Below are 15,121 nucleotides of genomic sequence, written 5' to 3'. Positions count from 1 at the left end.
GCCTCGCAGGGGGTGTGGCTTTTTCAGCCGAGGCTCGATCTCTGGGATACTTTGTGTGTGCGTGACGCTGTTCATTGTCGCTTCTGGTTCACGGGAGCTCTCCCACTCAGTTAAAAACGTTTACTTAAATGACCTTGCTCCTACTGGGAAACTTTGAGGTATTTTCATCCCGAGCACATGCGCATTGGACGAAAATACCGTATTGAACTCAAGCGAAGCGCACACGCAAATAAAAATAAAACACAAATACAAACTTTGATATGGACGTAAGAGCCGCATGAAACCGGGCAAAGAGCCGCATGCGGCTCGCGAGCCGCGGGTTGGCCACCCCTGCTATACACAAAAGAGATGCGGCAAAAAAAGATAACCAGCCTCTCATTTCTTGGCTACTTTGCGATTTTTCGATTATTGCGGCCATGTCTGGTCTACATTATCCCTAATATTAGAGGAATTACTGTATTGCATTGGGAATATTGTTCTGATGAACATGCTTAAACCTCAATCCACCTCCAAACCCCAAATCGTGCGCGTGCGCTGGCACAACAACTGATTGACAGACACTAGAGCAGGGGTCTCAAACCCGCGGCCCGCGGGGCAAATGCGGCCCACGTCTTAATATGCATGTCCGTGCGGCCCGCAAGATTGATATGAATGACACGGTGTTCGGAGCTGGATGAACCAATCACGGTGAAGTATACGGCTCTGGAGGGCGGGACATTGGCCGGGCTGTCCAGTGCCTCGCTCACTCACTCATTCATTCGTCCAATCAGCTGGGCAGAGGAGAAGCCGTGAAGCCGATCACGCCGCTCGGCCGTAATCCAATACGATCGGAGAGCGAAAGTGCGCATGCGCCACAGACCCGCGCGACTGAAAGTCAAACGTCAATCAAAAGTGCGCATGCGCCACAGAGCCGCGCGAGTGAAAGTTAAAAGTTCAATCTGAGACTCATTCCAAGTGCAAACACATATTACAGCCCCGGAGATGTCTGTTTCAAAGCCTGCCGTGAAGAGAAAGGTCAGTGATGAGCACAGACAGTTTCAAGAAAAGTGGGGAGTGCAATATTTCTTTGTTGAGCACAGGGGCACCCGACGTGTCTCATTTGCACTGAAAAAGTTGCGGTCCACAAGGAATACAATTTGAAACGTCATTATGCTACGAGACATGCTGAGGAGTACGACAAATACCAAGGAGATGAGAGAGCCAACCAGGTTGGCAGTCTTAAAACAAGTCTTCTGAGGCAACAGGGCTTTTTCAAGAAGGCTACAAAAGAAAGTGATGCAGCAGTCGAAGCTAGCTACGCCGTTTGTGAGCTGATTGCCAAGGCAGGCAAGCCATTCACAGAAGGTGAATTGATCAAAAAGTGCATATTACAGGCTGCACATATTGTCTGTCCAGAAAAAACAAAGTCAGTTCAACAACATCAGCCTTTCTGCCAACACCGTGGTAGAGCGCATTTCTGAACACCCAAGTGACATTTATGGTCAACTTTGTGAGAAAGCGCAAAACTTCAGTGTATATTCAGTGGCTCTTGATGAGACCACAGACATCACAGACACTGCCCAGCTCGCAATATATGTCCGTGGTGTTGATGACAATTTTGAAGTCTTGGAGGAGTTGCTCACAATAATTCCAATGCATGGCCAGACCACAGCTAAGGAATTATTTCACAAGCTGCGTGATGCCATTCAGAATGCCGGTTTGCCATGGAAGAGCTTTGTTGGAACAACAACTGATGGAGCCCCATCAATGATTGGGAGGAAGAATGGACTGGTAGCACTTGTTCAAAAAAAAAAAACTGGAAGAGGAGGGTGTGGAGTCGGCCATAGCTCTGCACTGCATTATCCATCAGCAGGCCCTTTGCAGCAGATGCCTGAAGTTTGACAATGTGATGTCTGTCGTTGTGAAATGCATCAACCAAATCAGATCCAGGGGCTTAAAGCATAAAAGGTTTCGTGCTTTTTTTGGAGGAAATGGAGTCTGAACATGGGGTTGTGCTCTACTTCACTGAGGTACGTTGGCTCAGCAGGGGAAATGTGTTGAAGAGATTTTTTGAGTTGAGAGCAGAAGTAAAAGACTTCATGGAGATAGACGGGGTTGCTGTTCCTGTGCTACGTGATCCCAAATGGCTCATGGACTTAGCTTTTCTTGTTGATATCACACATGAGCTTAATGTACTGAACAAGAAGCTACAAGGCCAGGGGCAACTTGTCAGTGCTGCCTATGACAACGTGAGAGCATTCTGCACTAAACTTTTGTTATGTAAAGCCCAGCTCTCTCAGTCAAACCTTTTCCATTTCCCAGCATGCAAGGCTCTTGTGGATGCAGGCACACCATTCAGTGGTGAGAAATATGTGGAGGCCATTTCGAAGCTGCAGGAGGAATTTGATCACAGATTTGCAGACTTCAAGACATACAAAGCCACATTTCAAATGTTTGCGGACCCCTTCTCATTTGATGTGCAAGATGCCCCTCCTGAGCTTCAAATGGAGCTCATTGACCTGCAGTGCAACTCTGCACTCAAAGCCGAATTCAGGGAGGTGAGTGGAGAAGCAGACAAGCTTGGACATTTTTTGAGAGAGTTGACCCCCAGCTTCCCTGAACTTTCCCGAATCTTCAAGCGGACCATGTGCCTTTTTGGGAGCACATACTTGTGTGAGAAACTCTTCTCCACCTTGAACTTCAATAAGTCCAAGTATAGGTCCAGACTTACTGATGAGCATCTTCAAGTCTCCACTGCTTCCTCCCTCAAGCCAAATGTGACTAAGCTATGTGAGAAGAAGCGCTGCCAGGTCTCTAGCAGCAAGAAGTAAAATTCAGAAAGTTAAAATTTAAAGAGCTGTTAATACAGACATTTGAAACAAAATAAAAATAATTAGTTTTCTCTACTTAGCCAGCCACTGTATATCTACTGTATTTTCATTATTATTATTTTATTTTATTTATTTTTTATTCATCTTGAAGTTAATTTATTTAATTCATTATTTTTTGTTACAAAATAAAGTCATTTGATAACGTTGGAATGTTTTATCAGCGCTGTTCTTGTGGAAATCCTGATGCGGCCCAGCCTCACCCAGACTGCCTCTTGCGGCCCTTGGGTAAATTGAGTTTGAGACCCTTGCACTAGAGAGACAATGTGAAAACAATGAGAGTGGGCAACCCATGCTGCTATGCTGCTGAACTTCTTACACAACTCTGTGTTGGTTAGGACTAGGGGCTAACTCTACTTTCAAGGCTGCCGCTGCTGTTTTTTGTGCAGATTTACAGACATTTAGCAAATTCATAGTGTTCTGCAAAAAACATTCTTGTTCACCTTCATGCATTCCTATCACGTAATTGAGAGCTATGTTAATCAGGCTAAAATATGTAGAATTTGTTTGTATATTACACACCCATTTAGAATAATGTTTTTCTGCAGCCTCTTTTTATTTGTGGAGAGGTTCACTCGCCTGACTTCGGTGCAGGCAAGTGAGGGTTTAATACCCGCTGGTAGTGGTATGACTTTGAGTGCGGATGTTTGTTTGTCTCTGTGTGCCATATGGCTGACTACCAACCAGTCTGGGGTGTTGTCTGCCTTTCACCCAAAGTCAGCTGGGTTAGGCTCCAGCAACGCCCACAATCCATGAGGATGCCTAGTATGCAAAATCTCATTTCATCTCTTTCTGAACCGCTTTATCCTCATGAGGGTTGCGGAGGGTGCCTGAGCAAATCCCAGATGTCTCCGGGCCTGAGGCGGGGGACACCCTGAATCGTTTGCCTGCCGATCGCAGGGCACAAGAAGATGGACAACCATGTACACACTCACCCATACCTAGGGGCAATTTAGTGTTTTTGAAATGTGGAAGGAGACCGGAGTACCCGAAGGAAACCCACATATGCAAAATCCACACAGATAGACGTGACCTGGATTTGAACCCAGGACCCCAGAGCTGTGAAGCAGACGGGATAACCACTCCCACCACCAGGCCGCTCGGGTATTAATGAATGTTTTTTCCGCATGAAGGGTGATTAAATGAGTTTAAGAAGGTTCTTACAGAAACATTAATAAGACTAAGTTAAGCACCTTTATGAGGAAATTGCAAGGAAGTAGTTGTCTATGTATCACCACTGTAAAATTGTTGATTTTTTAAATTTGCAACATTACAGTTAATATTTTACATTCTACAGTTGTTATTTAATTAATTAACGCAATGAATATTCACAATTTGTAATTGAATTGAATGTTTTTTTTGTCATTATACTAGTATAATGAGATTTAAATTATTGCATGAATGACAGTTGTTTTACATGGCATGAGCAAAGGTCACATCTGAGTGAGTTTATTTTAGGTTTATAATTTTTGTTAAAATAGGATTCATATCAGATTATTAGAATGGGATGATGAATATTGCAACAGGTATTTAGGGGTTTTTCTCAAAATTTCCTCTACAGCCATTTGCGGAGGGTGACTTTATATCAGGTTACGTAACTATGTTGTTCATCTGCTTTTGTTTAGAACGGAAAGTTAAAGTTCCCGTTATTTTTTTGCAAAAGTTTCACACTAAAATCCTTTTCTAAAATTCTCCCTCTCATTTGTTTATCTTTTGAACCAAGACGCCACCTGGTAGGGCTCACATAGGCCCCACCGCTTCCTAATACATCAGCGGCTTATCAGAAGTCACAGAAGACACTGATGCAATTTTGTATATTGTCGTGTTCTCTCCCCATCATCGGGTTTTCCTGTTTTATTCCACCTATTAATGCAAAACAAACTGACAGCATGCACCAGTATGTTTAATGTGACACAAACCTTTCAATTTCTGTGAAATTGATTTGTATTTTTCCCAAATGACTCCACTTCTTTCAATTTCCTCAGGTGTGATGGCGAGCAGCAGTCATAGAGTGCTTAAGTGAGGCAAACCAGAGATGAGTGGGGACAGCCATCATGGCATAGTGACCACCCCTCCTCCACCCGGTGGAGGGACTAGAGAATGCGGCTACGACCGAGTCAATGTGAACAATCCAGGAAACCTAAAAACCAGAAACATGTCGCCTGATCTCCGGCAGGACTTCAACATTCTGGATCAGAAAAAACGGGTGACGCAGATATTAGAAAGCCCTGTAAGTTCAAATAAACTAATCTTTATTTTGCTTGAGTGCACATTACACCTAAAGTCCAATGTTCTGGTCGTGTGAGCACACTAATGCCTGCCTAGGCATGCTGCAATTTGTCCTTGCTCAGGCATGTTTGAAAGTGTTAGGCTTGGGTCAGAGTGTCTTCAGGGTCATCTCCTTTTGGGGTCGTCAAAATGAAACGGACAATGGCATGTGTTGGGTATATTTTATAATAATTGATATAATTTAAAATGCATCTAAACAAAATAAACAACTGCAAATAAACACTGTCTCATATCAGCTTTTTCAGCTACATTTACCCTCTACAAGAATTCATTCATTTTTTATACCGCACAACGTGTCTCTAGAGCCTATCCCAGCCAACTTCGAGCGAAAGGCAGTGCACACTAGACTGCCTGCCAATCACTCGTAGGGCACACAGAGACAAACGACCATTTGCACTCACAATCATACCATATCCAGTGAAAATCGAGCCCACGCCTCTCCACACCTAACTCAGGTGAATGAATCGCTACCCCATCCGTTGGCTCTTCTGGAATTCAAAAGATTTAAAAAGAACCCAAAAAACAACATTCATCTATATTGTTAATATTGGACACAAAATACACTTAGTTAAAATCCTAATTGAAACTGTGTACCAGACTTTTGAGGACCATTACTTTCAGCAACCCTAATTTTGGTTCAGGTTTAGAAAATTCCCGGCTCCAGACACTGGCTCTTGGGAATGTCACCTCTCTGGTTGGGAAAGAGCCTGAGCTAGTGTGTGAGATTGAGAAATCCCGGCTTAATGTAGTCGGGTTGACCTATGCACTTCTTGGGTTCAGGTACCACTCTTCTTGACGGGGGTTGGACATTCTTCCGCTCTAGTGGTGAGTTGGCTCGATGGTGCGAGCTGATGCCCATGCGGGCCGGGAGACCCAAACGTTTCGTGGCGGTCTGCTGGGAACGGCTGGCCTCTGCAGGGTCCTTGGAGTGGCCTGGGGGTTAGCCCTACCAGTCTACATGTGCTTTGTAGACTTGGAGAAGGCGTTCAACCATGTCCCACAAGAGTCTTGTGAAGGATACTCCGGGGGCATGGGGTTCCGTAATCCCCGATACGCGGGGTTTGGTCCCTTTATGACTGGTGTCAGAGTCTGGTCTGTGCAGTAATTCGGATCCGATTCCAGTGGGGGTTGGATTCCGCCAGGGCTGCCCTATGTTACGATTCTGTTCATAACTTTTATAGACAGATTATCTAGAGGCACCGTGGCGTTGACGGGATCTGCTTTTGTGGCCTCAGTATTGCATCTCTGTTTCTTGCAGACGATGTGGTTGTGTTGGCTATATCAGGCTGTCTTCTCTTACCTCACTGGAACAATTCACAACAGAGTGCGAAGCGGTCGAGCTGAGAATCAACACCTCCAAATCTGAGACTATTGTCCCATTCGTCAGGGTCAGGGATCAGGTTCTTCCCCAGGTATCCCCAGTATCATGGTATTTTTACCGAGTGAGGGAAGAATGGAGCAGGAGATGGGTAGGCGGACCGGCGCAGTATCTGCAGTGATCCGGACTCTGCACCAGTCCGTCGTGGTGAAGGAGCTGAGCCAAAAGGTGAGGCTCTCTATTTACCGGTTTATCTATGTTTCCATTTATGACCACAAGCTGTGGGTCATGACTAAAAGAACAAGAACCTGTATACAAGTGGCTGAAATGAATTTTCTCTGCCGGATGTCTGAACTTTCCCTTAGAGATAAGGTGAGAAGTTGGGTCATCCGGGAGGGACTCGGAGTGAAGCTGCTGCCCGTTCGAATTGAAAGGAGCCAGATGAGTCTGCTCGGGCATCTGAACATGAAGCCCCCCTGGACGCCTCGTGTTCAGGGCACGTCCCACTGGGAGGAGGCCACGGGGCCGACCTCAGACACCCTGGGGAGACTGTCCCCTGGCTGGAGGAAGCCTAGGGGTGCTGCGGGGAAAGCTGGATGAAGTTGCTGGGGAAAGGAAAGTTTTGGCTTCGCTGCTGAAACTGCTGGCCCGGCAAAAGATGAGTTGGGATAAAGTATTGCAACTTCATTTATTGCGAATACACTTTTTTTCCTCTTAAAAATATAAGTGCATTTATTGTATTTTTCTTTTTTTTTGCCCCCAACATGGCACCGTTCAAGCGGGAGCCAGTGGCAGTAGCTCTGTCCACTCTGTTTTTCGTGTTTTACAGTGTTAGGTTCATTAATAATTACCTTCGTCCGTAATTATCAATAACTGAAGGCAGACATCTTATTCAATTATTGACATTTAATTAAATAGAAATGGATAACAACAGGTAAAACCTCCGAAGGGGAGAGTTTCAGCAAGTTCTGCTTACAACTTCCGAACGTCTCTCCGAATAGACGTTTTCGCACGACTCTTATTGCCATGAATCAAAACAATTTACAGAGTTGTTGATCATTCCATCACGTATGAGTAAAAACAACATCTGGGACTACAATAACAATCAAAGTATTTTACCAATAACAAAAACAGGAGACTAGACCTAACAACATTTAGATTAGAGTAATTATACAACTTCCTTGACCTAAGAATCATATAATATAATCATAATCATATAATGGTTACATACAGAAAAACACGAAGTGCACGGTTACATAACAATAACAACATTCTTGTTATTGGCCGAATAGCCCTGGCCTCGTCACAAAGGGCCCACCAAATCTCAAGGACCCAGATTGGGTGGATTGTTTGTATAACCATCCTGGAACAGGCCGCCCAGGTTAAAGATGACTTGGCTATTACTCGTGACCTCGCAACACTTTGAAAATAGAAAGAGAATGATTTAACAAAGAAATGAATTAATACAATATAATAGTAATACAATAGTAATACAGAATAAACCTAACATACAGCCCTTCTATCTTTTTTCTAATTACATTTTAATGTTTCTTCATATATTCCTTTTTACTTTGTACTTTATACCTTTCACTTAAATGTTTTTTGCAACTTTCCTTGTTCTGTTAGCCTGGCTTCTTTTTTGGGATCATTCAGCCATGTCTACGCTGTCATACACATGGTACTAGCTGTTACAATAAGCAGCAAAAGGAGCAACACCTCAATGCCGCTGGTAATTCGAAGTTGGACAATAGTGCTGGGAGAAGAAGCAACACTTTTGACCAACCATTCCATCATGGGATAAGCTGGAAGAGCTGTCGGCGCTTACCAGGACAGAAAAGGAGTGGAGGAATTCTACTCTGCTACTGTTGTCTTAAGCTCCAGATTTCTGGGGAACTGTGCAGATAAGCTTGGAGGAGTGTCTGCATATTCTCTACGTCGGTCACAGTCTGCAGAAGTTTCCCTATCTTGTGGAAGACTTCCTGTGTGTGGTTCGTTTTTGTCCAACTTTGCAATGTCTTTCTGAGTCTGTAACTGTTTTTGTTACCGTAACCAAGATGGTGCCGTTCAAGTCGCAGTGGCAAGTCCACTCTTGCTCGTTTTCAGTTTTTTCTGCTTTTCTGTGTTAATGATTTGATTTGGTGATTTTTAATGATCATAATTACTTTGATTTGCTTTGTACTTTGCTATTGCTTTGTTGTTCTGCGGCCTGTGTGACCGTACTGTGTATATTATAACTATGCATTTTCCTGTATCTGCATTCTCACCCTCTTTCTACTGTCACAATGAAATATCCCCAATACTGGATGAATAAAGTTGGCCAATCCAATCCGTAAGACAGACACTAAAAGCAGACGTTGGTGGGGTAAGGCTTGCAGAGGGGTTGTGTGCGCTCGAAGTTTCTAAAACCACGTGACGGGATGGCTTTTTTGAAGGCTCGCTATCACTTTTGATATGCGACATCATGTGTGCTCATCTCACGTCAGCGGTGAAAAACCAAGTCACAAAAATGAACTTGGAGCTTGCCGTCATTCCCGGACGCGAGCCTAAAAAAAAACCCAACCGCTGGACATTGGCATCAATCGGACTTTCAAAGCAAAGTTGCGAGCAGCATTGGAACAGTGGATGGTAGCTGGCAAATACAGCTTCACAAAGGGTGGCTGCACCCCTGGCCTAGTTACACTACAATTTGCGAATGGATTGTGGTCGCCTGGGCGAATGTGTCCGCTTGCACGGTTGTTTGAGCTTTTGCCAAAGTCGGCATCATTTTGGTGGAGCCACATGGCAATGACGGTGACTCAGAACGAAGAGCGGGCTATCTGGCGTTTTCGAGGACTCATTTGGACACTTGTTCTATTCGGACACAGAAAATGAGGACTTTGATGGATTTGTGGCTGATGATGACGCGAGTACATTCTAAAATGGCTAAATAGAGTACAAACAAACTCAGTTTTGTTTCCGTTGCCTTTTTAAAAATGTGTATTTAGCGGTAATCAGTATGTTTAATCTGGGTACCCGGACATTTCATTGACAGACACTTTGTCGCCCGGACACTTTATTGCCCGGACACTTTGTCGCCCAGACACTTCGTCGCTAGACAGTTCACCTAACTTTAACCACTATTAAAGGAGACAAAGGAAATTCACATATTGTTTTTTGAACAAAACAATACAACTCCGAACGTCCGGGCGGCCGAGCGTCCGGTCGTCCAGCGACCAAACCTCCGAGTACCGTTAAAAGTGAGTGAAGTTCCCATCTGGGGCTGCATGCGTGTTTTGGCTATCTGTATGCTGCGAATGAATAAAAATATATTCTTGTGCGGTCCACCAGCGTAGTGAAAAGGTTCGAATTGCAGCGGCTGGTGTCTCCGCCCAGCCGTCCTGCACGTTTCATTTGACCATTTGACCATTATTCTCCACAAAGTGCTGCTGTTTTCGATTGGCTACCGCCCCGCACGCGCTGCTTTTCACCGCCAGAAGCTTGGATATTCCCAGGTGCGGAAATGCCAATTCTCGTGTGGACTAAAACACGTCGCCTCCGAAAAAATTAACCAGCGTTATGAGGGATGTGCGTCGTAAATTCGGTCGTGAAGCTGGTATGAAGATAGAACAGTGCTTCTCAAATAGTGGGGCGTGCCCCCCTGGGGGGGCGTGGTGCGATACCTGGGGGGGTGCGTGTAACCCTGGGGAACAGGATTTTATTTGGCCGTACTAGTATAAAGTGTAATTGCGCATCCACTACAGTAGCTGGCAGTGGCGCTCTCATTTATTTTTTATTTCACGCATTGATGCACTTGAAATCTTTTTTGTTGCAGACTTAAAACAAGATTTAATAAAGTTATTCTTTGTAAGTTTGACTATATTTCTTTCTTTTTTTCCTATTCTTTAATGTTAATAAGGATAAAATGTTGTACTTATAACAATTTTATAAAATGATTTTATTTGTAGTCACGGTGGGAAATGGGGGGGGGGGGGGCGAATAGTTTTCTTCTTGCTAGGGGGGGCCTGACAGAAAATAATTGAGAAGCACTGCGATAGGACATCAACACACTGCATGTGGGCTCTCAGAAGAAGACAGATGATTACATGGTCGTAGCCATTGAATTTGGCAATCGTCTTAACAGTGTCATTACAACAACAACAGAAATATTTTTACAAGAAAAATACCTCTAGAATCTGAGGAAGAGTACATAAATCAAGTGGAGAGGAACTACTTTCACTGTGAGTACAGCACGTAAAGTATTAACATTTTTTCAAATTCATAGATTATATTTAGATAACACATTATTCTTTTCATATGCCCACTGTGATATGTGATATTTAATAAATTCACTTCTTGATAATTGTACTTGAGTATTTGTGTACATATCACAGATATAGGCATATGAAAAGACTATAATGTATCAACATCTAAATTTAATCTATAAATTTAAACAATATTAATACTTCAAGTACTGTACTCACAGTGAAAATAATTTCTCTATGTTTGATTTAAATTATTTTGAAAAAACAACTGGTTATTTGAGCCGGTAGCGGTAGCTCTGTCCATGATTGCTCGTTTTGTGTTTTTGCTGCTTTTCTATCTTTTTAAATTGCATTTTAGCATTTCTTAAAGCTTTCCCTTATACTTTGCTTTGTACTTTGTACTTTTTGCTTTGTTGTTTTTGCGACCTTTGCCCTGACTTCTGCCATTTTTTTACTATTAACTATTCTTCATCTGTGTTCCGGTTGTGAGTTTCAGCGTAGATTTAGTAATTTTCATGAACTTTTGATAGGTTCATTAACAATTACCCTTCTTTGTAATTATCAATAACTGCAGGCAGACATCTTATTCAATTATTGACATTTAATTAAATAGATTGGATCACGGATAAGAACCTTAAGGGAAGATACATCTTCAAAAGTATCCTCTCGAACAGTATTTCGCGTATGGCTTTAAGGCATTTGGATAAAAACAATCACGCCTTCATTTGACCTAACAATCATATAACAATTACATAAAGAAGCCCGAAGTGCGTCACGAGTGTTATGGAAATGGCAGAAACAACATATTTGTTATTGGCCAGTGACACTTGCTCCGTTGCTGCCTCCCGATCAACAGCCCTCAGAGCCCAATACTGGGTGAGATGTAACATAAACAATCCTTGGATAAGTCCATGAGAGAGTGGACTCGGCGGCAGTTTATGACCTCGAGCCGAACGATAGGAAAAATGATTCAATGATTTAACAAAGAAATGAATTACTTCACATATATGTATAATAGTAATACAGAATAAAGCCAACAACTTTTTTTTAATATAAAATCAGCAATTTTGTGAAGCCGCAAAGTGAAGAAGGATCACAGTAGTTGTGAATGTATACGTTGGGGCCAGCACCAGCGAGAAAAAAAACGGTCTGTTTCCTCCACCAGGGCCCTTGGTTCGGTAAAAGTAGTGTTGGTGAGTGCTGTGTGGACATTTGGGGAAAAGTTTCATTCTTTCTTTGGGGTGTTCCAACAGGAAATAATTGAGAAGCCTTAACTTAATGTTAATGTAGACAGTGCTTCATCAAGTCTGTTAAAAAAAACTTTTTTTTTTTTTCATTTTAAATAACTAATCTGTTATTTTATGTTTTAGTAGTTAATTAGTTCCCCTTTCTCCCAATACCAAAAAGGGTAAATATTCAGATTTTAATATTTTTTTCATTTACTTTTTATATAAAAAAATATTGTTTAGAAATTCATATCTAATTATGGCAAATTAAAAAAACAACTAATGGATACCAGTTAATGCATGATTTTTGCATTCCTCGAGCTTTCATTCAGGTCTACAATTTTTTTTTATTTTTTACAAAAATACATTGGTGCGGATCATAAATAATAATAAAATAGCATTTATCAGACACAAAATTATATGGTAGGCCAGACCTGAGGCCTCGAGTTTGATCTAATGTGTTCATTCCTCCTATTTTTCATCCCTAGGCTTTTAAGGCGGAATTAGAGAGTTTGATCCAAGAGCAGCAGCGTAAAGGGAATAACCCCACCGGTCTGATTGCCCTCAGACAAATTGCTGAGTTCATGACGAGTTCAATGGCAGATTACAACAATTCCCCACTTAGTAAGTACTCATCATCTGGTGATCTTTCACTGTGGCAACCAATCAACAATATAAACTACATAACTAAAGTCAAACTGTTTTTCCCCAAAAATAAAAGCATATTTAACTCTTTGTCAATCATTCACTGCCAGCCTCTCCCAGGCAAAATGGAATGCACATCTATTGCCATTAATGGGTGTTTTTAATATAATTTTTACTAACTACCGCAACACATACTCTGTAAAAGCTGAACATATTCATAGGCCCACACTGAATTAGATAAAATTTGTTCTTAGTTTTGAAGACTTAGTACGTACTGCTCTGGGTCCAGATGACCCATGTGATTTTTTTTAATTTTTTTAATTTAATTTTATTTATTTTTTTAAATCCTTTTTCGTTATGACATGCTAATTAGTTTCAGTTGCACGTGTGGAATTGAACGCGAAATGCTGAATCATATGTTAAAAGGGATCGGAGCAACTTGTTTTTTAAGCCTTGTTTATCACAAAAGGCTGTTGCACTAAATGATATATTACATGATTTGTCTCGTGAAACACAGCCTCCTCAGTCACCCTAATGCTTTTGTGTTTGTGTGTGTGTGTTTTTCCCCTGTGCAGGTTTGGGAATGGTCACACCAATTAGTGACATGCACAACGTAGAAGCGAGCATCATGGTGAAAGGAGAGAAGCTGACTCGCTGTAAACTGGCCAGCATCTACAGACTTGTGGACCTGTTTAACTGGGCCCATTTTTCCAGCTGTTATATCACTGTGAGACTTTGCAATACAACAGTAAAGATGGGCAGGACACATTTCATTTTTTTATTAATTGTAAAGTTAGTATTTCTAAAATACTGTGGTACCTCTACTTAAAAAAAAAAGATTGGTTCCAGAAGTGGTTTCGTAACTTGGATTATTCATAGTAGCATATTTGACATTTAATTAGCATAATTGCTTCCAAGATCTTTTCTACTATCCTCTAAACCAGTGGTATCAAACATACGAACCGTGGGGGTGTTCTGCCTGACTTTGTCACCCATTCATACTGTACATCTGCGCTTTTAAACAAGAAATATGTGAGTTCTGAGTGCATATACTATGATTCTTTGCTTAATTTTATATCCACATTCTTTTTCATTCTTTTGCCCCTTGCAGTCAAAACTGTGCCTTCAATGCCAGCCAGTGAGTTAACAAGGAACCCTAAAATGCCCCCAAACCAACACTAAATGGCCAAAAATCACTAGAAAGTGACCGACAAACAGGAAGTAGCCTGGAAATTTCCCCTAAATCAATGATAAATGATCCAACACTTTCAAGAATTGTCAGAAAATCCACCAACCAAATTGAGTTTGACACTAAACGCTGTAAAAATGATGCAAATGTAAATATATTTATTAAGCCATTAAATTGAATAATTATTGCAAAAATCTTTTCCAATGAGATTGAATTGTGAATGGCAGCGAAGCAAACGTAGGTAAACACACTTAACTCAACAATGACTTGAAATGATGTATCCACACTAAGAAAAACTCAAGAAACAACAAAGGAATAAATGCGCAAGAATCAGGAATTCATCTGGAGATGATCAACCATGATCCCAGAGAATATTGAAAAGGCCTCAGAAAAGGCACTTTTGGTTGGACAGTCGCTAATATTCTGTCGGTGGCGGCTACCCTGAACAAAATGGCTTTTGCGTACGGCAGGAGCGCACTGGTTTTGGGTTTGCGCTTTACTTCCTGTTTGATCTAGTGAAAAAAAATTACTTAACCCATTTTAATCCCATCTCCTAATTTGAGGACAGCCTGTATTTCTTTTCTTACTTGATATCAAGGAGTTTCCATATATTATGCTAATGTTATGAAAACGTTGCAAAAAGGTAAACCTTATTAACTTGAATTAAAATAGATCAAGTTGGTCGAACTTCATTTTTTTAAATGGCCACGTGAGGTAAATATACATACCGTATTTCCACGACTATTCGGCGCATCGTATTTTTAGCCGCAGTGTCAATAACGAGTGCTGTTTCTGTATTTTACACACAAAGGACGCACTGTTTTTTTAGGCTCAGCCAGGCATTGCATGCGTATATCTATTATATATGGATGAATATCGAACTGCAATAGCGCTGGCCACGGAAGTAGCCCCAGACGCTATTTCGGGTGCGCAGTGACTGCGATGATAAATACCGTATTTTCACGACTATTGCGCACATAAGAGTCTTAAATTTCTTCAAATAGACAGAGCGCCTTATAATCCAATGCATTTCATATATGGACCAATACTAAAATTGTTATCACGATAAAATTAAATAAATCAGTCGATAGAACAACTTCGGCAAGCAGCCTCCGATTCTACTATTTTTCCGTAGATAAAGTACGAACGGGCGTTTGGTCGACCGGACAGGTCGCCGAACGCACGTTTGGTCGACCGGACAGGTCACAGAACGCTGTTTGGTCGACCGGACAGGTCACCGAACGTACGTTTGGTCGACCGTACAGGCAAATAATAGCTATCGCTTAGCTACCATAACTAGCCCGGCGCTGCCTGCCAGCATTCGTCTGCTCTGTTGATTTCAATGT

General features: G+C 41.9%; 1 protein-coding gene across 5 annotated transcripts in view; it reads left to right on the top strand.

Annotated features, from left to right (window-relative positions):
* Positions 1-15,121, top strand: part of LOC144197678 (gamma-adducin-like) — a 54,099-nt gene that overhangs the window by 3,517 nt on the left and 35,461 nt on the right. For all 5 annotated transcript variants that reach the window (XM_077718205.1, XM_077718204.1, XM_077718208.1 and 2 more), the window contains 3 exons: positions 4,853-5,097; positions 12,430-12,565; positions 13,162-13,313. In XM_077718205.1, coding sequence (XP_077574331.1) covers positions 4,903-5,097; positions 12,430-12,565; positions 13,162-13,313 — 483 coding nt within the window. In that variant the 5' untranslated portion in view covers positions 4,853-4,902. The remainder of the gene's footprint in view (positions 1-4,852; positions 5,098-12,429; positions 12,566-13,161; positions 13,314-15,121) is intronic.

The sequence above is a fragment of the Stigmatopora nigra genome, chromosome 6 (genome assembly GCF_051989575.1).
Source record: "Stigmatopora nigra isolate UIUO_SnigA chromosome 6, RoL_Snig_1.1, whole genome shotgun sequence".
NCBI classification, from domain to species: Eukaryota; Metazoa; Chordata; class Actinopteri; order Syngnathiformes; family Syngnathidae; genus Stigmatopora; species Stigmatopora nigra.
The sequence above is the reverse complement of the archived record's forward strand: the minus strand, read 5'-3'. Positions and strand labels throughout refer to the sequence as shown.